Raw genomic sequence first — 23,167 nt, forward strand, 5'->3', positions numbered from 1 at the left:
CACTATTGACAGGTATAAAGCCCGTTTGGTTGCCCAAGGTTTTACTCAGAAACCTGGACTTGATTTTGATGAGACTTTCAGCCCTGTGGTCAAACCTACAACTATTCGGATTATTTTATCTATTGCAGTTTCTCGTGGATGGTCCATTCTTCAGTTAGATGTGAAGAATGCCTTTCTTCATGGGGATCTAACTGAGGAGGTTTACATGGCCCAACCTCCTGGCTATGTTGATACTTCCCATCCATCGTATGTTTGTCGTCTTCATAAGGCTCTCTATGGTTTTAAGCAGGCTCCTCGGGCATGGTATGACAAATTCAGCTCTTACCTACTCCGTATTGGTTTTCGTGTTAGTAAGTCTGATACCTCTCTTTTTATTCGTACGACTCCAGTGGGTATGATTTATTTGTTGCTTTATGTTGATGATATTATACTCACGGGAGCTGATTCCTCCACCATTGATACTATTATTTCTCAACTATCTTCTGAGTTTGATATGAAGAATATGGGTTCTTTACAATATTTTCTGGGTATTGAAGCAACTTCGAATAAGTATGGTCTTTTACTTACTCAATCTAAATATGCATTAGACATCCTTAAAAATTTAAATTTAGAGGGTGTCAAACCAGCTTCTACACCTATGATTACAGGCATTCAGTTGTCAAGACAGGGTGTTGCTTTTTCAGATCCTAATCAATATCGTAAGGTGGTGGGCTCTCTTCAGTACCTTATGTTGACTCGTCCAGATTTAGCCTATGCAGTCAATGTGGCGTGCCAGTTTATGCACGCTCCCACAGTTGACCACTTTCAAGCTGTTAAACGCATATTGCGTTATGTTAAGGGGACGATTCACATGGGTTTACAGTTGTTTGCGGACTCTGCCTCTAATTCTCTTCATGCTTACTCTGATGCTGACTGGGCAGGTTGCCCTGATACACGTCGTTCTACATCTGGGTTCTCCATTTTTCTTGGTCGGAATCTTCTCACCTGGAGTGCTCGTAAGCAGCCTACGGTTTCTCGTTCCAGCACCGAAGCTGAATATCGGGCTCTTGCCTGCTGACTTAACTTGGATTGGTTATATTCTTCAGGAATTGGGTATTCGCCTATCTACTCCTATTAGTATATATTGTGACAATAAAAGTGCCATCCTCATGACTGCCAACCCAGTGTTTCATGGTCGTTCTAAGCACATTGCTTTGGACTACCACTTTGTTCGGGAAAAGGTGGCAGCCGGATCAGTGAAGATTCAGTTTGTCCCGTCTCATGATCAGCTCGCTGATATTTTGACGAAAAGCTTATCTCATTTCCGGTTCTTGAGCTTTGTCCCAAATTGAACCTTCGCGTCTCCTCGAAGCTCAATTTGCGGGAGGGTAATAATGGTAATAATAATCAGATTCGAGAAATAATTGACTAAAGATTTTGGATGAGATTGGACTTGATTCTTTCCAATATATTGTATATACTATTTCCTACCTTATGTATTTTCTTTCCTTTCTTGTGTATAGCTATCTATGTCAATTACATATTTATGTAAACTATTAACAATATAAATATACAAGGGAGGTTAATGGTTTTCCTCACACAAAACCTATTCATATTCTTTTACAACTTTGCCTTTCCTGATCCAGATGAACTTCCTTCAGACGAAGAAGCTTCGCCCGGTAGGTTTTTTCGTGGTGGAGGTGGTAGTGGTTTCATCATAGACTTTGGAGGTGGAGGTGGTGGTGATGGATTTTTCTTCACCGCCATAGGCGTTATTTGAGGCGGTAATGGCACAATTCTAAGCGGTGACGGAGGAGGTGGTGGTGGTGGTTGGTTTGGAGATACTAGTCTCCCCAAAGCTGAAACTTCTCTAATTTCAGAATGACCATGAGAACAATTTGATCATTTGAATCCTCTTAATCAAGTCTAATTCGATCGAATTAACCCGAATCTGAAGAAACATCATAAAGTAATGGAAATTCTTGAACTGGTTTAGACTTAATCCGACGACTTCTTCCATGATTGAAACTTCTATCATTTTCAAGTTCATCAATCTTTAACAAAATTTCTTTCTTGAAACAACTTCTTAATTGCCCACCTTCAAAATTTCTCCAATAGAGAACATCTAATCCATTTTCATCAACAATTAAACCTTTCAAGGTTCCATTAAAATGTTTCTTATCATCTTTAGTATGAGCAATTCATTCTCTCTTAAAACCCAAATTGGTTTCTTCTTTCTTCTCCTTGTTTTTAGCAAGAACAAATCCTTGAAGTAAAAAGAAGAAAATCCAGCAATTACAATTGTGGTTGCTGCAGTTATGCCAACAGATTTAGCTATAGTTTTACCAGTTGATGACCAAGAAGAAGATAAACAGATCGGCCAATCCATGAGCATGTGAAGAGTAACGGATTGGCTAATCCGTGACTTAATGAAAACGGACGGACTGGTCCAGTCCGTCTAGTATGTCTTAGGGCATCATTGTGGTTGGATTTTGTGAGAGATGGATGAAGGGGTTATGGTTAACTCCACTTGACCGGTGCCTACATTGTTAGACGGTGCTAATAGAGAAAAAAAAAACAGTTGGGCCTGGTACTAACATAGACGGATGCTAACAACCTTTTGGCCTGGTGCCTTTAGAAGCACCCATTATAGTTTACTCAAATTTTAATGTAAAATAACATAAACAACAAGGTCCCTTTGTGGACCCTATTAACAAAGTAGGAGGCCTCACTATTTACTGGAAGCACCACCTCAACCTCAAAGTAATATACTCGGACAACAACATTATTCAAGCTGAATTGAAGAATGCCAACTGGCCCAATCCCATCATGATTACTGGTTTTTATGGGCCCCCTTACCACAAGAACAAGTTCAAGCCTTGGAAAACACTCAGTCGGCTGAATCAAGACCAAGAGAACCCTTGGGTGATGATTGGGGATCTCAACTCTATTCTTGATCCCATAGAGAATAATGGCGGATCTAAAGGGTCCTACTCTAATATTCCTAAAATCTTGGAGATTATCAATAAATTAGGCTTATTAGATTTAGGCTATCAAGGTAATCCCTACACTTGGAGTAATAAACAACTTGGAGAGAACCTGATTCAAGAAAGGCTGGATAGGGCATTGGCTAACCTTCAATGGCTTCACTAATTTCATTCGTATGGAGTCACTCACTTGGAAGCAGTCGGGTCAGACCATTTGCCCATACTTCTTGACAACAAAGATCCTAGTCAAACTACCCCTAAACTTTTCAAGTTTATCAGAACGTGGATGACCCACCCTGGCTGCTTCAATTTCATTGCTGACAACTGGAAACACATAAAACAATATCAGAACCCCAACAATATTCAACAAGACCTTAGAAAGCTTAGCAAACAGCTATCTAAATGGAAGAAAAAGGCCTTCGGTAACATAGAAAATAACATCAATCAGATTACAAATAGCCTTCAGAATAGTAATTCAAAAGAGGAAGACCACAAACTCACACTTGCCCTGGAGGAGCTCTGCAACCAGCAAAAGAGTTTATGGAAGGAGAAATCAAGAAACAACTTTATCACCTTAGGCGACAAGAATACCAAATATTTTCACTCTCAGGCTATTCAACGCAACAGGACCAACAAAATCAGTGCTATCAAAGATAAAAATGGAGATTGACACGAAGATATTAAAGACATTCAAGATATTTTCACTTCACATCTCCTTGATATTAGTACGACGATCAATCCTGGAGAAGATCAGAATACTTTCAACCTTTTCACTCCCACTATCACGCATAATCAGAACACAGACCTACTAGCTATTCCAGACAAGGAAGATATCAATTGGGCTATTCAAAGTCTCAAGAAAGAAGCTGCCCCGGGCCCAGACGGTTACCCTCCTTTCTTCTTCCAATCTAACTGGGAGACTGTCACCGCAGATATTTATGACCTGGTCCAGAATTTCTTCAAAACAGCCTACCTACCTCCTGATATAAATCATACTCATATCTGTCTGATCCCCAAAACCCCTATCCCTCAAACCCCGGCAGACTATCGGCCCATCAGTCTCCTGAATACCACTTTTACAAGATCATTACCAAACTGTTGGCTGAACGTTTCAAACACACCTTAAACCCTATTATCTCTCCCTTTCAAGCCGCTTACGACCCCGGTCGCCAGATAACAGACAACATCATTATGGGACAGGAAATTATCCACTCTTTCAAAACGATGAAGGGTTCCGCTGGATATTTTGGTCTTAAGTTAGACATGTCCAAAGCGTTCGATAGAATAGAAAGGAAATTTCTGACAGACATCATGAGAAAACTAGGCTATGACGAATATTAGATTAAGATGATCTATACTTGCATCTCTACTTCATCAATGTTAGTGCCGATTAATGGTCGACCAGGTAAAGCTTTTTATCCTTCTAGAGGTATTCGGCAAGGTGACCCGCTTTCCCCGTTTCTCTTCACCTTAGCTATGGAAGGCCTAAGTCGTAAGTTGATGATGAATAACAATCAAGATAGGTTTTCGGGTTTTCCTACTTATCATGCAGACTTTGAGATCTCCCACCTCCTCTTTGCCGACGATTGCATCATTTTTGGTAAAAACACCATAGACAACATCCACATCCTCAAAAAGATTCTTCAGGACTTTTGTGCTAGCTCGGGTCAAATGATTAATTATGCTAAATCCAACATCTTCTACTCTAAGAATTCACACCCCAAGTTCAAAAGACTGATTATGCGCACTCTGAAAGTTAAATATGCATCCGCCTCAGAGAAATACCTGGGAGCCCAGCTGTTCATCGGAGCACAGAAAACCACAGTATTCAAGGATATCCTAGAGCACATCAAGAATAAGCTCAACAAGTGGAACCACTCGTTTCTATCCCAAGCTGGTCGCACTGTGGTCATCTCAGCCATAGCGGCGGCCGTACCGCGATACCAGATGCAGTGCTTTGCAATTCCTAGAGGAATAAGCAAAAGCATCAAGGCCGTTCAACGAAATTTCTGGTGGGGTAAGTCGAAAGGTATTTGCACCAAAGCCTGGTCTTATATCTGCACTCCAAAAAAATTTGGAGGGCTAGGGATTCATCTGCCAGATCTGGATAATATAGCTCTCCTTTCTAAGATGGCCTGGCGTCTCAAGACTGAATCCGAAGCAATATGGGTCAAACTCCTTAAAGCTAAGTATTTCCCGCACTCCAACACCCCAGGCCCTGCTAAAGCTCATCACTCCTGGAATTGGAAGACGATCAGAAAACACTATAGCCTTCTTGATGATCTATCTACTTGGGAAGTGCAATCCGGAAATGACATTAACATCTGGACTGACAATTGGATCCCTAAAATCAATGGTACTATTCCGAAAAACAATCAATCCGATCTTACCAAAGTAACTCAACTTATCTCGAACAACAACTGGAATAATGAAGTGCTCGGAGACAACTTTGACATTAATACACAGAATCTTATTAAAACTATCCCGGTGAACAGCGAAGGTAAGGACCAGCTCAAATGGAAACTTACCAAATCGGGTAAATTCACGGTTGCTTCCATGTATCAGCACCTCAACAATAATAACAGTAATCACAACTCTAACAACCAGAACTGGAATTTCATCTGGTCTCTCCCAACTGTTCCGCGCATCAAAATGTTCATCTGGAAAATCTGCACCAAAGCTCTCCCTGTTAGGGAAAGAATCGGTAAATATATCGACAATAATAATACTTGTCCCAACTGCATTAGTATATAATCTATTGAACATGCTCTTTTACACTGCGCTTTGGCTAAAAACATCTGGTTTAACTACAATATCATATCTGAAAATATTACGTCCATATCTGACTGGATCTTCTCATGGGAAAATCATAGTCATCTTTGCTACACCAAAGAAAATATTCACTTTGCGACCATTTTATGGATTTTATGGAAAGTGAGGTGTGACCATTGTTTTCAATATGAAATCAATGACCTGAACAAAATTATCAGAATGATCGAAAACTTCCCAAAAATCAATATTAAACAGGAGAAAGTCAAACATACTTCTAGTGAGAAATGGCAACCCCCGCCCCAGAATTTTATTAAGGTGAATGTCAATGCATCTTTTACTAATATAACATCCAATTTGGGAATTAGCTTGATTGTTCACAATGCAGAATCGACATTCATAGAAGCGAAAGTGAAATCCATTAGAGCCAGAAACAGTGAAGAAGGAAAGGCGATGACAATCTTACTCGGCCTCGAATGGGCGAAAGCTAATCAACTCAAGAATATTATTGTAGAAAGCGACAATAGCAGTCTCATCAAACATCTCCACAATAAACATCACACGGTACACTGGCAATCTTTAATCAACATCTGGAAAATTCGAGAAAGCAGAAAAGAATTCGAAGTGGTGAAATTCAAGTATACGAAAAGAGAACTCAATTCCAGTGTAGACAGATTAGCTAAATGGGCAAAGAAAAAAAACGCGAGCAAAGTGTGGAAGAATGTACCTTGTATAAAAAATAAAAATAAACAATATCTTGTATAAGACCATTCTGGTAATAGAACACAAATATAGTGGTAGTACCGTCTTTTCCATAACAATATCTTTCACACAGTTCTCTAAATACTAGCTAGGGTTATGAAACGGCGCACGATTATATGGTTAAGCAACGTATAGTTTCCTTAACCTAAGCCGTTACGGTATAATACGCACCCCTTGTCAGAAAAGACAAAAGATATATCCTTGGCAAATAAACAAGTCCTCCCATTCTGGCGCATTTTAGTTTGGCTAAGGACTATTACTAACCTACGCCGTGGGTTTCATCTAATCCAAGTTTCTATCTTAGCTTGCCCTTCTAACTTATATATTTCCTCACACCTTCGTTGCGCCCCTCTTCTTCTTCTTCCTTCAAGCAGTCTATCGGAATACAGAAACGTAGAAAAGGGTTTTATTCTCTCAGAGCTTTCTCTCTCTAAACTCTCTCTCTCTCATCATCAACATCGACCATGGCCGATACTAACAATGCCGAATCTGGTAACATTGCTCTTCAGCAGATCCCTAGAGGTGCACGTTCTTCTAATTTTCTCAACCTTATTCACCGTTTTTTTGCTTCTGTTACTCTTCGTATTCGTAAAAGTTTTGATTTTTATAGCTATGGGGATGTTGGATATAGTTATCTAAACTAGGTTTAGATAAAACCCTAATTTTTGTTTTAGAATTTCTCAAAACACCTGTTTTTTTTTCTGATTCAGTGGCAGTGTGGTACGGTAGGGTTTTGCTTTCTTTTTATTTGTAGTTATTGGATTCACAGCTCAAAATCCTGTATTTCGTACTTGTATTTTTGGCTAGTTGATGCATTAGTATGTGTTTCTTTTCTTGATTTTTGAGTTGAATATGTGTGAATCTGGCTATGCATGGAATCTTTACAATCTTTTTAAAATTTTGAGGAATTTGTTTTTAATTGCTTGGTGGTGGAAACATGTCTTCTTCTTCTTAAATTAGGGTTTATTTGTCTTTGTCAAAATTTTAAACTCATCTTTACGAATTTTTTCAAAACTTATGTGGATACCCACCACTAAACTCCTCACTTCTGCTTTATAGTCAATTTACGCTTTCAGAATACGTTTCAAGATGATTTATTTACCCTTATGATAAGGGAAGCTGTTCGTCAGTTGAAACGATAAGTTTTGAAATTTTCGTGGCAGTAATCGTAGCTCGTCATGGCTGGCTTATTTTGGTTCACAAGAACTCAAAATAATAATAATATGATTGTGAAAGACATGTTCTCAGTTCTCATTGATACGACCCAAACAGCTGGTTCTTTGCTTGTATGTGACTGCACCATATGGTCTTGTTACTACTACTGTTAAGTTATTCTGCTAACGAAATATTTTGTTTATGAAAAGTACAAGTTGAAAAAGGTTTGGTCGGGGAAGGAGAAATGAAAACTATGGCATTTTAATGTTATTTAGAGGACAAAAAAACCTAAGGTTGTTACTGCCTTCCCTAATCATGTTGCTGGTTTGAGCGGCTGCAGTCATTGAGTCCCTTTAAGGCAGTTGCTAAGCGCGCAAGACACACTGTTTTATGCTATTATTTTCTTACTTTTGATTGTTAATTGTTTGTCAACTTTACGTGAAGTGAAAATAATTTGCGAAACTACCAAAAGGCTCCATTTAGGTTTTTGACTGCTGATCTTTCAAATATTTCACCCGTTCATTTACAATTGCATACTGGCACCATTTTGACTTGCTGGTGAGTTCTAAAACAAAAAACCATGATTTTATTTGTGTATCATGTGATTTGGCAGAGGCTTCAACTGAGAAACTTACCTATCTGTTCGACCAAATGTTTGTGATTACTTGATCGCTGTTGTATTTGCTCCGCCTAGCAGGAAACAGTGTTTTATTTCCCTGACAATCTTAAAGACTTCTACTCTCACATTCACTCGTTCTTCAGTTGGTTTATGGGCTTTGGGAACTTGACTTGGTGTGAACTGTAGCCCCTACTAGGTTAACAATTTAAAATGGATCGGTGAACATTGTATTGTAACTAGTCCGAACCTCCTCACATGAACATTGTTATTTATGTAACTTCATGGCTTTCTACTATATTTCGAAACATGGCTCGTTTTAGGCAGGTGAGTCTTCTTGAATAGACTAGATATTCATTTTGCTTGGTGCATAGACTTGGTCAATAGGGTAAGCAAGCTTATTTGATGTGATACGTCATGTTAACCACAACTATCTTTACAATGACTGGAATTTCGGCGGTACCTTTTTCCTTGTGAAGTCTGTTTGGTGATCCTTGAGTTTATCTCTAGGTGGCAGGCGCCATCTCATGTTTGGAGAGTGACCTTATCGTGGATAAACAAAAATCTAATTGCTAGTTGTTCTGTCTAGATTTTCTTTCTTCAGTATGAAGAAGGTTCTTCAGCTCTTTCACATGTAACTGCTAACATGTGCTTGATGTTTAAATACCACTTTATATATCTGAAGTCAGTCAATAATTTGCTTACTGTTGGTGTTCAGTTATTTCATTTTTTTCCCTGCACAGATTTGCAAGGATCTGAAAATACTATTCCTCTTTCACCACAATGGCTTCTGGCGAAACCTGGGGAAAGCAAGTTGGGAATGGTATGTTTGGCTGGTCATACTCCTTTCGGTTCCTTGGCTTTCCTCCACATTCTTTGTTCATTTGTTCATTTTAATGGTTGATTTGTATATGGTTTATATGCAGTTGACTTTTCAGATGTTCAAAGCAAATTTAACTTCATTGTAGTTCATTGCTGGCTGAAGTAACTTCTAATGTTGGTCAATAATAGCTATTTTTGATGTATTACACAGGATTCACATCTCAGTCCAAATCAAGGTTATGCCAGTCGCTCTGATATCACAAAGACATCTGGAAATGGTGATGAGATCCGTGACACAGAAAAAAAAAGGGATGTTTTTAGACCAACTGTGCATGATCAGGAAATTGGCCGCCGTGATCGCTGGCGCGATGAAGAAAGGGACACTGGTTCTGCTATCCGAAGAGATCGCTGGCGGGAGGGTGATAAAGACCTTAATGATCCCCGCAAGAATGATAAGTGGGTGGAGAATTCCTCTGCTAGACACACTGGAGAAGCACGCCGTGCCCCATCTGAGCGCTGGAGTGATTCAAGTAACCGGGAGGCCAACCAAGACCAACGCCGTGAGAGCAAATGGAACACACGTTGGGGACCTGATGACAAGGAATCAGAAATTCGGCGTGAGAAGCTTAATGTTGGCAGAGATGGTGAGGTACCTCGGGATAAAGGGTTACCCTACTTACCTAATCAAGGAAAAGAGGACAGGGAGGGGGATCATTACCGGCCATGGCGATCTACTAGCTCTCAAAGCCGAGGAAAGGGGGAGCTTCCTCATCAACAAGCTCAAACACCGAGTAAGCAAACTCCATTTGGTTATGGTAGAAGCCGAGGGGAAGATGGTCGTCCAACCTTTTCTATCGGTCGCGGAAGGGTTAGCTCCACTGGAAATAGTTCGAAGGGTGTTTCTTCTAATTCTTACTCATTTGGTGTTTTGTCAGAGAAGGGTGAAAGTGGCCATTTAGACCCTTCCCCTTTAAGATACAGTAGGACAAAGTTGCTTGATGTTTACAGGACGACTGATTTGAGATCATGTAGGAATCCCTTGGATGGGGTTCCTGATATACTATCTCTGACTCAGGAAGACCTATTAGAGCCGCTTGCACTTTCTGCACCCACTCCAGAGGAAACGGTAAAATCTTATTTGCAGTTAAGTCATGTTCCATTTAATTCTTCCAGTGAGGGTTAATTTGTTGTATATCTGCTTAAATAGGTTATTCTGAAAGGGATTGACGAGGGAGATGTCGTAAGTAGTGGCATGCCGCAGGTTTCAAAAGATGGATCTGTTGGAAGAGTTCCTTCAGATGGGGTGCAATCAAGGCGAAGTAAGCTCGGTAAATTACTAATTGTGCACTTCTTTAACATTTAAATGCTTGCACATGCTTAGGCTTTTACACACATGCAATATAGTTCTGAAAAAGTTATTAGCAGAATAACTTCTATTGTAATTTCCAAACAGAAGATCTGCCATCGTACTCTGATGATTATAGCCATGAAAGAGCTGACAATGCAAAAGGTGGTCTATTTTCACGGAGCCCTTCCAAAGAAAAGTACCTGCACCCTCATGGTTCTGACTTGAAGATGGAATCCAACCAGAACTTACATACATACCATGATAACAAGTTCAATTCAGAAGGTACCATAATTGTAATATGTTTTCATAGTCCAAGTCTTTATGTACTTTTTTTTTTGTTAGAGGCATCTTTGATATCTCAGTGTAGTTGAATGCTTGAACTAAAGATTCATGCTCCGTGAGAAAGAAGTAGAGTTATATTTTAATTTATGTTAGGTTCCTGTTTATTTTTGGTATCAGAATAGAACGTGCAGGATTTAGTCCATGGTAGGTAATAGTTATCATATGCTATGTTTCATTTAATTACGCTAGTGTCTTATTTATAATTTGGAATACCTTTTCTCTTTCTCTAAAGATTTTCTTTATGCAGTTTTGAGGGGAGATGGTGCTCCACATAGGAAGGCTGATGAGATTGCAGTTGTCAAGGAAGAGAGTGTACATGGAAGATCTGCTCATTCAGGTACTGCTTGGAGATCTCAGTCGCAAGGGGACCACTCACATGATCAGAGAGATCATCCTGATGAAGTTAAGTTAAGAACCTCTGACATGAGTTGGTCACGCCAACAAAAAGATCGGCAGTCCGAATGGGAGAATGCCTCTGCAGTATCATCGTCACGCTACAGAGATGAACCAAATTGGCGACCTAGTGAGGGTTTCTATTCGAATATTGACCGGGAACCCATAATTAAAAGACAACCATCTGAGATTTTCGACAGGGAACAGGAAGCTAGGAAGTTCTTGCCGCAGCCCTCACCAGAAGATCTGTCTCTTCATTACAAAGATCCGCAAGGTCAAATTCAAGGTCCTTTCTCTGGTAGTGATCTTATTGGGTGGTTTGAGGCTGGTTTCTTTGGCATAGATTTGGAAGTTCGACTAGCAGGTGCTTCACCTGATACTCCCTTTTCGTTGCTTGGAGATATTATGCCACACTTACGGGCAAAAGCAAAAGCACCTCCGGGCTTTGCTGCACCTAAACAGAGTGAAGTTGCAGAGACACTTAGTGGGCCAAAATTTGGTAGCTTAGGCAATCTTAATCATGCGGGTACAAGTGAGGTGGACATTTTGAAACCTGATACGAGGATCAGGCAGGGCTCTATAACTGAAGCTGATAACAGGTTCTTGGAGTCACTAATGTCTGGTTCATCGAGCAGTTCCTCACTCGATAAGTTCGGATACTCTCAAGGTTGGTTGTTTCGTGCGAATACTTGATTTTCTGTTTCATGCTGCAAACTTTTGTTTTAGATAAGCTTACCATGATTATTTTGCAGATGCCTTCAGTAATTATCTGCTGCTATGCTATTAGTGTTTCTACAGATCCATTCTCCATTGCTCATCTTACTTGAGTTATTTTTCACCACAATTGTAGGTCTGCAAGGGTATATTGGGACTAATTCTGGTGGCATGCCTTCAATGGGTGTAGAAAGTGGAAATGATCTCAATTACCTCTTGGCCCAAAGAATGTCATTAGAACGGCAGCGCTCACTTCCAGGTCCTCACTCATATTGGCCAGGGAGAGAAGCAGCAGGATCCATGGCCCAGAAGGCAGAAATTGTACCAGACACTCCCCCACCTTCAAAATTCTTGCCTACTATGGTTGATGGTTCTCGCCAGATTCCTCTTTCACCGAATGTGGACTTGATGTCTATCCTACAAGGAGCATCTGATAAGTCGTCTTCTTCGCCTATTATCAATAATGGAGGGTCTGGTTGGTCAAATTTCCCTGGTCAAGGTGCTGGCTTAGACATCCGTCAGGATCAGCATTTCCCTCCACTATCTCCCTACGGTATTCAACCACAGCAGAGGCTTCAACCACCCCAACAACCTTCTTTAACAAATATGATTGGTCAAACTGTTGATAATCCGTCAGGCGTTATAGCTCAGGAAAAACTACTCTCATCTGTCCTCTCTCAAGATCCTCAAATGTTAAATATATTGCAGGAGCAGTACCTAATGTCCCAACTTCAGTTACATTCTCAGACACCTGTTACCACACAACTTTCACTACTAGATAAGCTCTTATTGCTTAAGCAGCAACAGAAGCAAGAGCAACAACAACAGTTTTGGCGTGAACAACAGCAGCAACAATTGCTTTCACAAGTTCTCTCTGAGCGACAATCTCATCAGCAGTTCAGTATTCCATCTGGAAGTAACCCTCTTGATCATCTCGTGCTTCTGCCACCACATGATTTTCAGAGTAATCCTAATATGCAAGGTGGACTTGCTGCTGGTCATGCAACCTTGCCTTCTCAAGTTTCTAACGATAATGTTGGTTTTAGTGTTAGCTCAGGAATGCCTCCATCCTTCTTGCCCCATCAAATCTTTGAGAAACAAAACCCTAGAAACGATTGGGGTTCTTCTACTTTGCAAGAACCACTTGATGATGTTCAAAGCAAAAATCCTTCACTTGTTGCAACAACTGTGGGAAGTGGCGCACCATCTTCATTAGAGGCGAGAAAGGAGTCATCAGATGGTCGCCCTATTTTGACACTGGAGGTTAATCATGTCCCAGACAGTGATATGTCGAGAAATACTGAGTCAGTTGGTGGTTCAGAATTTATTAAGGGTTTATCTTCAGCACTAGAAGAGAGTACTGCTTCACAGGAAGAAGCATATATAGTCCAGCCAAACAGCAATTTGACTCTTTTACCTGCATCTGGCATTGAGTCAAAAGCACAAGAGAAGCAAGTTCAAGTTGAGGTCCCTGTCGCCAAAGAAGTTACAAGTGTGGAGGTACGCGAGGTAAAGAAAAGCACAGAGAAGAAGTCAAGAAAGCAAAAGAATTCCAAGGCACAACAACTTTCTGCAGACCATGCTAAGGGAGGAGCTATCTCCTCCCAGCAACAGGCTAAGCAACCTGAAGCTGATGAAGGCACAAACGTATCGGATAAAAAGGTTGTTTCATATGCAGGTGGCGCAGCAGAAAGAACACTCTATGGGACCTCTCCAGTGAAAGCCGAAGATACTAAATCTGGGAGCTTGTTAAATAGAAGCACTTCTAGTAATGAAGTTGAAGTAGTTGAAGGTTGGGGTGGTGATTCAAAAGATGTTGAGACAGTGTCGTTGCAAAATACTCAAACACGTTCTGGAACTCGAGCTTGGAAGCCTGCTCCTGGTCTCAAGGCGAAGTCACTCTTGGAAATTCAGCAAGAGGAGCAGCGGAAGGCACAGGCACAGGCAGAAATGGCTATCTCTGAACCAGTTTCTTTAACCGTTAACTCGAATTTCTCTAGCCCATGGGGTGCACCTGTCACTAATTTGGAGCTTAAAACTGCAAGTAGTGCAATGTTAATGTCAGATAAATCTGGAAGTGTCCTTCCACAGCAAAGGAGCAAGAAGAGCCAGTTACATGACTTATTGGCAGAAGAAGTTTTGGCGAAGTCCAATGACAGAGTTATGGAAGAGCGCGCAGAACCTGTCATTAACACCCAAGCAGAATCATCTGTTGATGATTCCAATTTTATTGAGGCTAAAGACACTAAAAAAAGTCGCAAGAAATCTGCAAAGGCTAAGGGTGTTAAGGCTTCACCAACTGTTGCATCATCTGAAATTGTTGCCTCAAGTCCTATTGAAAAAGGCAAAAGTTCTCGTCAGGTACAGCAGGAGAAGGAAGTATTACCCACACCCCCGTCTGGTCCTTCTTTGGCAGACTTTGTTTTATGGAAGGGGGAACCAGTAAACCCTTCGCCTGCTCCAGCATGGTCTGCTGACTCGGGGAAGCTTTTGAAACCCACATCATTAAGGGACATCCAAAAGGAGCAGGAAAAGAAAGGGCCTACTCACCAGCATCAAGTACAGGTGCCGGCTCCTCAGAAAGTTCAATCAACCAAGAGCAATCGTGGAAGTGGTCCGTCATGGGCTCCTGGAACTTCCCCTTCTAAGACTGCATCTTTTATTCCGATAAATGCTCAGTCAAAATCTAAGACGGAAGACGATTTATTCTGGGGTCCACTTGATCAACCAAAGCAAGAAACAAAGCAGTAAGTCCAAATAACTGATTCTGTTGTTTCTTTACAACTGTTATATTTTCTTTAGGTGTTGACTGCTGCATTTACTTTTTTGTTGATTAGCTGGCATTGCATATATATACTAATATTTTTATTGCTTTGAGTTATTCAGTAAGACTCGTGTTCTTATACTAATACTACCCTCTAAAAGTTACATCTAGAAAACAAAGCTTCGTTCTGGGTTTTGGTTCTACTACTTGTGAGTTACTGCATCTGACATCATTTCTTATGTAGAGAAAACTTGTCTTTTATTAACCATTTCCCTAGATAGATTATTTTGCAGAAATATCACGTAGGATCTAGTGCAAGGTGGTTTTCATGTTTATAAGTGGCTCATATATGATGTTAAATTATGATTATACCTTGTGAAGTATTTATGATGGACGCCAGTAATTAGTTACTTAATCGCTACTACCGCGAATGTGTAGTTTGCAACTATCTCAAGGGGAAACCTTAACAAACTTTTGCTAGTGTTTCTAATTATGTGGATGTACACAACATATTATGTTGTTTCACTCTTGTGGTGCTTCTGCTTGTTTTAAGACTCCAGAAACTGATTTAAAAACCTCATTGGGATCGTGTAACAACATGAATCTCGATTATCTCTCTTGGTATGTTGAAATTCATTATGTCTATTCGTAAGCAGGAATGATTTTCTACCTGTGAACACAAGCAACTGGGGATCCAGAAGCACCCCAGTCAAGGGAGCTTCAGGAGGACAGACGAGTAGGCAGAAGTCCACCAGCAACAAGGCTGTTGATCATTCCCTTTCACGCTCACCAGCTGCTCAGTTGTCACAGAAAGAAAAGCGGGGTGCCATGACCAAGCATTCAGGTATGACTCTCAGGAGCTTTAAATCGTCCAGACATCGGAGATTGACTAACATATCTTCTGATGATTTTATTTTGAATACTTTTCTCCAGAGGCTATGGATTTCAGAGATTGGTTCGAGAGCGAATATGCTAGGCTGATGGGTTCAAATGGTAACACATAGTTGATATATTAGCATTTTACAATATATTTGATGTTTTAATAGGAAAAAGAAACAAAGGGAAAAATTTGTTGGTGACTTGATGTATAACTTGGGGCTTATAGATAGCCCGAAAATGTAATCCTAACAATAAACGTTTAGTAGGCCATTATGTCCCACCTTGTCGGCACGCCCCCTTGTGAATGAATACCTATGCAACTTGGTTTTAAACGGTAGAAGACTAGCACAGATATTTATCATTTCAATCGTTGGAACTGAACTCTTTTAACTTACTATGAGGATAATGAGTTGGGCTCCACGTGAGCTAGCCCTATAGGGCTTTGAGATAAAGTAACCGAACCTAAGTAATTAAAACTGTTATCCGTTGTTTGCTTTAAGAGCAGCGTGTCTTAACCATTTAATTTTTGGTGAATGTTTTTCAATGAAGTGGCTAGGTGGATGACTGAATCATCCAGATGTTGTAATTCCAGTCAAATTTGTCTTTATTTTTTGATTATTTTTGTTTCCTATGGTTATTGAGTAATAAAATAGGCGTGTTCACCGACATTGACATTTTTCTCCATTTTGAGCTTCAAAAGTTTTTCTTCTTGATACAGATACAAGCTTCCTGGAATATTGTGTGAAGCAATCAACATCAGAGGCTGAGACATTACTCGTAGAAAACCTTGGATTATATGATCCTGATCACAAGTTCATCGACAAGTTTCTCAACTACAAGGAGATGCTATCAGCTGATGTAGTCGAGATGGCTTTTCAAGCTCGTAGCGACCGCAAATCATCTGCAGAATCTTTCGGCTTCGGAGGAGGGGACGTAAAAACCCAAAACAGTACGACGATGGGCAGCAGGGGTCGTGGCGGCGGAAATGGAGACCTGAACCCAAATACTTCAGCAGGAACTGCAGAAGGGTTTACAAAGGAAGGAGGAAAGAAGAAAGGAAAGAAAGGGAAGAAGATAAATGCAGATATTTTAGGGTTTAGTGTGGTTAGTAACCGCATAATGAAAGGTGAGATTCAGCAGGTAGAAGATTAAGTAGTAGAGAGAGAGAGAGAAAGAGATGTAAATACATTTTCTTTTGAAGGATCATATGTAAAATGTTCCTTTCTTTAGGATCCTTAATTTTGTGGGCTTCCATCTAGAGAGAGAAAAAGAGAGAAGTATTTATCTTAAGCTGAAAGCAGTTTTGTGGAGCGATAAGGATTTTTAGATTTTACAGTAAGATGTTTGAACTATTTATTAAACTAAAGAATCTTTTAGGATGTTTAAAATCCCAAATTAGGTTAAACCATGTTGTTCTTGCTGAAGGTCATGTTTTTTTTTTGTGGTTTGTTTATTATCACATTTCTGCCAGGTGATGGAACACAGAATGTGCCAGTGAAGTTGGCTGGCCAGGGCTCTCCTTTGATGGCCTGGACTTATCCTGCAAAACTAACTTCAGTTATCATATTTCAGGATCAATTGGAAACTGATTCCAAATTCTTATCTTGGTACAGATTTAAAAGGTTTTGAGAATGTTGTAGGATGACTGCATATAAGTAGGTCACCCCGATCAGTGATCATTGATCTAAAATCTTGTTTTGATCATTTACTTAAACTAGAAAGCGGTGGAAATGTTATGCTGAGAAGTATTTGGATCTGTCATTTTTTCAACTGGTACACTGATCTTGGATGAAGAGAATGATAGAGGTGAATAATAATGGCTACGGAAATTTGTATTCTTCCAGCCTTCATCGCTCATAGGGAGTAGAGAGCGCAAATGCCACCAGAGTCTTAGGCGAGGGCGTCCAAAATGGTTTGTGAAAGAATACGTTAGTTAAGAACACAATACTAATGGCAATTTTGAGATAGTGAAGACAAACGCTCATAGGGAGTAGAGAGCGCAAATGCCACCGGAGTCTTAGGCAAGGGCGTCCAAAATGGTTTATGAAAGAAGACATTAGTGAAGGACACAATACTAATGGCAATTTTGAGATTGAGATAGTGTAGACAGAGTGCAAGATTAAGAGCATCTCAAATGCAAAACTCAATCTTAGATCGGAATGCAATATAGGATTTTCTGAAATTTTCTTAAAAAAATCATCTCCAATGGAAAATTCAACTAAGATCTCAAAGATGATATGTCGAGAGTGGAATAGAGATATATCAATGAAAAATAACAATGAAACATAAGTAAAAGAACAAGTTTAGAGTTTTGCGTTGGAGACGTACAAGAATTGAGGATCTCTATTTTGGCCACTTAGGAATGATAATCTCAATTGAAACTCGACAAATAGGACTAATAGAAATGTTTTTGAGTTTTGCATTGGAGATGCTCTAAAACACATTTACGTAGATTGTGGCTGCCTATAGAAAAATATAAAGGACCCGTGACAATAAACAGTTTAATTGCACTTTCGTTAGATAGTCAGTTCTCTAAGATTCGCCATTAATAAGAAACTTTCTGTCTCTAGAAATTTTGTTACACTCTCTAAGGGCATCTCTAATGCAACACTCAATCTTTGAAATTCCGAGTGCCACATAGGGCTAGCTTATAGAGTTTTTTCTTAAAATCTTTCTGCAATGCAAAATTCAATTTAGATTTCAAATTGATGTGGCGATAGTTAAAATAGATATCACAAGAGGAGACTATATTTCTAGAGTGTCCTGTTGAGACATCTCTAATTGTCTAACTCGTCATTTTTAGTATTAAAACCAATAGAAATCAAGTTTCTATATATCTTTAAAACCAACCTAATTCCAGTACCCAAACCTACTACTTGAACTAGTAACTTTCCTAGTACAAGCACGGGGAAAACCTGTAGCTCAAACTAGTTCCTATCAACTGTGTCTATGCTCATCTCCCGTTCCTGCACGAGAGCTTCGGTTCCTTGACGCTATGCGAGAAAACTAAAGTATGACTAGTTATTTTCTTACAAAGCTAATCATGCCACATAAGTGCAGAACATTTTCAGAGATGTGTGTTAAAGGATCTCTATTTTACCACGTAGGAGACTCATTGGACTAATGGAGAATTTTTTGCCAATGAGATTGACATGAACCCTAATATCCAATCGATAAAACTTATCTTTCGAGGACCCATTTAGTAAGCAGGAGGTCTTGAGTTCAGACTCTCAATGAAAACGCTTTTTTATATAGCATGTGTCTCTCACTTCTGACTGAAAGCAGTTCTTTATAACATGCTTTTTTTTTTTTTTTGATGAAAGAAAATATATTAAAACCAAGCGTCTAATACAAACCCACTAGAAATCAGAAAAGAAAGAGACAACATCATTCCAAAGTTTCTTACACCCGAAAGCACGTCCCCGTTTGGCTAACGCATCTGCATAACTATTACTGTTCCTAGACACATGAGAAAATATAATTCCTGAAAAGTTATCCTTGATGTCTTTGATCTGTCGAATGATACTATGCGATTCCCATTGTATACATCCTTCCTCACCATTGAGAGCTTGGATTATTGCTTTATTATCACTTTCTAAGTGCACATAAGATAGTTGCATTTGTCTCGCGCTTAGCAGACCATGTAGTACCGCTAAACTTTCACATTCTTCAGCATTTTGCCCTCGAACACTATCTGATACCGCCATAATAAAGTTGGCTTCTGCATCACGCATGATGTAACCAATTCCTGCCTGTTCATGTAAATTAACAAAAGAGGCATCTACATTGATTTTTATATAAGGTGTCGATGGAGGTCTCCATGTTTGTATAACCGTTTGATCTTGACCCTTCGTGGTAGTGCATTTCTCAGTTCTGAGAGGAGTAGTAGTGGTTTTGTTAATCCTTTCTATCATTTGCATTGGAGTCTGTTTAGTCGTCGTAAAGCAGTTTTCACATCTGGCTTTCCACAGAAACCAAAGAATTTTAGCATACAGATTAATAGTTTCTTCGTCCAGGGATTTCCATTGGATTATCCATTGAATAGTGGTACTAATGTGATCAGTTCTAACTTGGTAGTGAAACCAAGTAGCTTTCGCAAACGGACAATGTAACATGACATGGTCTATGGTCTCCTCGTCATTACAGTTCACACAGGAGTAATTATTACCGATGAATTTGCCGATCCTTGATTTTACTGGTAAGCTATTCGTACAGCACTTCCAGAGAAATAGTTTGATCCTCGGGATAGTATTCATGTTCCATATAAAGAACCAGTCCATCTGTTCATTCGTATTGTAGATAGTGTTGGTACGTAAAAAATTGTACATGGATTTAAGGGAAAAGTTACCTGATTTAGTCAAGGTCCATATAGCTTTATCTTCATCGTTGGGATTTAGATTGATGCTAAGAATCGCCCTGCAAATCTCATTAGTAAAGTACATATTAATATCAGTTAAATTCCATCTACCGTTCGTAATTAGTTGGGAAACTCGATCATAGTTACAACCTCTATCATTGATAATAGGTGGAGGATGGTTAGGTATCCAGTAGTCAGTCCAGATATTGATTTGATCACCTTTGTTAATATTCCAAAAAATCAGACTCTCGCTCTGATCATAGTATTTCGAGATAGATTTCCAAGGCCACGAGTAATGATTCTTGGGGGGTTTCGGTTTCTGGGATTTATGAAAATACTTCCCTTTCAACACTTGGACCCAAATAGCCTTCGGGTTGCTGATAATACGCCAGTTCAGTTTGTGAAGGAAAGCTTGATTGTCTAGTTGCGGAAGGCGAAGTCCAAGACCACCATATTTGCGAGGTTTGCAAATAGCATTCCAGTTGATAGTATGGAAAGTTTTGGATTTTCCCCACCAGAAAGTCCGTTGAATAGACTCAATGCTGTTGCTTATACCTTTAGGAAGGGCAAAGCACTGCATTTGGTATCGGGGAACAGCCGCTGCGATGGTTGATATAACTACCGAGCGGCCAGCTTGCGAGAGGAGATGAGATTGCCATTTGGCGAGTTTATTCTTGATTTGGGTGACAAGGGATGTGAAAGCTTGTTTCTTATTGCGATCAATAAAGAGTTTGGTACCGAGGTATTTATCCCCAGACGAAGATTGATGGACCTTAAGTTCTCTGATAATCATCCTCTTGAATTTGGGATGCGAATTTTTCGAGAAAAAGATATTCGACTTGGCGTAGTTAATCATCTGACCGGAAGCATCGCTAAATTCCTTCAGAATTTGCTTCAGATTGAATATATTCTCTAGAGAGTTCTGCCCGAAAATGATGCAGTCGTCAGCAAAAAGGAGATGTTTGATCGAGAAATTCGCATTGGGGATGGGGAAGCCAATGAAAGAGCTTTCATTTTGATTCTTCTCAAGAAGTCGACTAAGACCTTCCATGGCAATGGCAAACAGAAACGGAGAGAGAGGATCACCTTGCCTAATGCCCCTACTTACATTGAAAGTACTGCCCGGACGACCATTGATAAGCACCGCCATCGAACTCGTAGTAAGACAAGTGTTAATGAGATTGATCCATTTGCTAGAAAAACCCATCAGATTCATAACACTCGCCAGATAGCTCCATTCAATTCTGTCGAAAGCTTTAGACATGTCTAGCTTTAGACCAAAGTAGCTTTTGGAGCCCTTAACTTTCTTGAATGAATGGATAATCTCTTGACTGATAATAATATTATCAGTGATTTGTCTGCCAGGGACATAAGCTCCTTGAAAGGGGGATATGATATCCGTCAGGATGGGTTTAAGTCTATTAGCCAGGATTTTGGTAATGATCTTATACGTGGTGTTCAGCAGACTAATAGGACGGTAATCAGCCGGCGATTGCGGAGTTTTAGTTTTGGGCAGAAGGCAGATGTGAGTGTGATTCGCCATCTCCAGAAGCGTGGAATACTGAAAGAAAGAATTGGTCATGAGATGAATATCCTCCTTAACAGTCTCCCAATTAGATTGGTAGAAATAAGGAGGGAAACCATCAGGCCCTGGCGCCGCTCCAGGCTTCAGGGAGAAAATAGCCTTCCGAATCTCGTCGGAATGCGGAATAGCAGTAATAGACTCATTTTGCTCATCAGATATCTGAGTTTCGAAGCAACTGGTAATTTTTGAGGAGAAAATAGAACCCGCGGTGGTGGAAATCTGCTGAATATGTCTCGAGAAAAGCATCGCAATTTCCGCTTCGTCATTCACCCACGTATTGTCTTCCTTTTTAATGGCCAGTATCTTATTTTTACGAAGTCTAGTGGTGGCTTTGGCGTGAAAATACTGAGTATTTCTATCACCCAAATTGATATTAGCAATACGAGATTTCTCCTTCCAAAGACTCTCCTGCTGAAGAAGAAGATTCTCGATCTGGGAGTAAGTATTTCTGAACTCTTCAATATTGTTTATCTTCTGAAGATTCTGCGTGAGCTGTTTGATTGTCATCTCCAGATTTCCGAAGACTTCTTTGTTCCACTTTGCGAGCTTGATGGCTAGAGAATTAAGCTTGAGCTGAATTTGAATGGGTTGTTTGAGCCAAGTGGAATTGATAAAACTAGCGCAATTGGGGTGAGACATCCAAGTGCGAATGAATTTGAAGGGTTTTTTGCCAATCGCCGAATGATTCTTGGTAGCAAGAAGAATAGGTTTATGATCAGATCCTAGAGTGTCTAAATGGTTGATTCTAGAATGCGGGTAACTGCTGATCCAATTATAATTCGCCACTGCTCTATCCAGACGCTCTTCAATCAGATTCCCTGCAAATTGCCTGTTAGTCCAAGTATACGGGTACCCAACATAACCTAAGTCATGAAGGCCCAGCTCATTAATCATATTCTTATGCAGCTGAATCGTAGGGAGATGCGCCGGTTGCCCACCCCGCTTCTCCGAGGGATCAAGAATACAGTTAAGGTCACCTATGACAAGCCACGGACTATTACCACTAGGGGTCAGACTAGCAAGACATTCCCAGGGTTTCATTTTATTATTTTTATAAGGAGACCCGTAGAAACCCGTGAGAAAAATCTTACTACCCAAAACATCCTGTGTAATTTTGACATGGATCATATTAGTATCAGCATGAATAATTTCCACGTCAAAATTGGTATTCCAGAAAAGGGCCAGACCTCCAGCTTTATTCACCGGATCGACCACATGCTTATAGTAAATGTTATTGGTGTTCACCATTTTGTCAATGTCAACGTTCATGCATTTAGTTTCCGAAAGGAAAATGATGTCAGGATTGTGGTCTTTAATCAGACTCATGAGATGTTTCCGGTTAGCAAAATTATTGCACCCCCGAACATTCCAGGCCAACACTTTTAAGTCCATAAGTCCGAACACCCTAACAGTCCATAAGTTGATGCTAGTAAGGATAATAGTGGACTAGTTCAACAAAAAAGGATAATAGTGGACTAAGACCCTCCTAGTGATCTTGCTAGGTTAATCGGGAAGAAAACTTTGAAATCCACAATGAAGATGTTAAACTAACAAGAAACTAAACCCGAATTAGAACCTAGAAGACTAATAAAACTACAAGAGAAGAACACATGCAACAAGGGGGAAATGGCGATATTAAAAAAACATTAAGAACCAAAAGATGACAGTCAGTGACCACTAAATCTTGGAATAGAA

General features: G+C 39.9%; 1 protein-coding gene across 2 annotated transcripts; it reads left to right on the top strand.

Moving 5' to 3' along the window:
• Positions 1–6,603: 6,603 nt before the first annotated feature.
• Positions 6,604–16,935, top strand: LOC147537561 (GYF domain-containing protein). Of its 2 annotated transcripts, none has more exons than XM_086639404.1 (10): positions 6,604–7,019; positions 9,012–9,091; positions 9,302–10,216; positions 10,298–10,418; positions 10,544–10,720; positions 11,028–11,840; positions 12,024–14,634; positions 15,308–15,495; positions 15,585–15,644; positions 16,249–16,935. In XM_086639404.1, exons 1-10 carry the CDS (start codon positions 6,962–6,964, stop codon positions 16,680–16,682), a joined length of 5,457 nt encoding a protein of 1,818 aa, XP_086495530.1. In that variant the 5' UTR covers positions 6,604–6,961; the 3' UTR covers positions 16,683–16,935. The 2 variants fall into 2 exon arrangements, with proteins under 2 accessions (XP_086495530.1, XP_086495531.1); XM_086639405.1 differs by having other exon boundaries at positions 6,722–7,019; positions 10,298–10,409.
• The last annotated feature ends 6,232 nt before the right edge of the window (positions 16,936–23,167 follow it).

Source organism: Eschscholzia californica, unplaced genomic scaffold, assembly GCF_041429995.1.
Source record: "Eschscholzia californica isolate CP2 unplaced genomic scaffold, dmEscCali1.0.p SCAF_5, whole genome shotgun sequence".
Classification (NCBI taxonomy): Eukaryota; Viridiplantae; Streptophyta; class Magnoliopsida; order Ranunculales; family Papaveraceae; genus Eschscholzia; species Eschscholzia californica.

Excerpts from the sequence above, each read along its gene's own strand:
- LOC147537561 (XM_086639404.1), top strand. The coding sequence starts at position 6,962 with ATGGCCGATACTAACAATGCCGAATCTGGTAACATTGCTCTTCAGCAG. Across the intron at positions 14,635-15,307 it reads CCAAAGCAAGAAACAAAGCA|GAATGATTTTCTACCTGTGA; the intron begins GTAAGTCCAAAT and ends ATTCGTAAGCAG. Across the intron at positions 15,645-16,248 it reads TAGGCTGATGGGTTCAAATG|ATACAAGCTTCCTGGAATAT; the intron begins GTAACACATAGT and ends TTCTTGATACAG.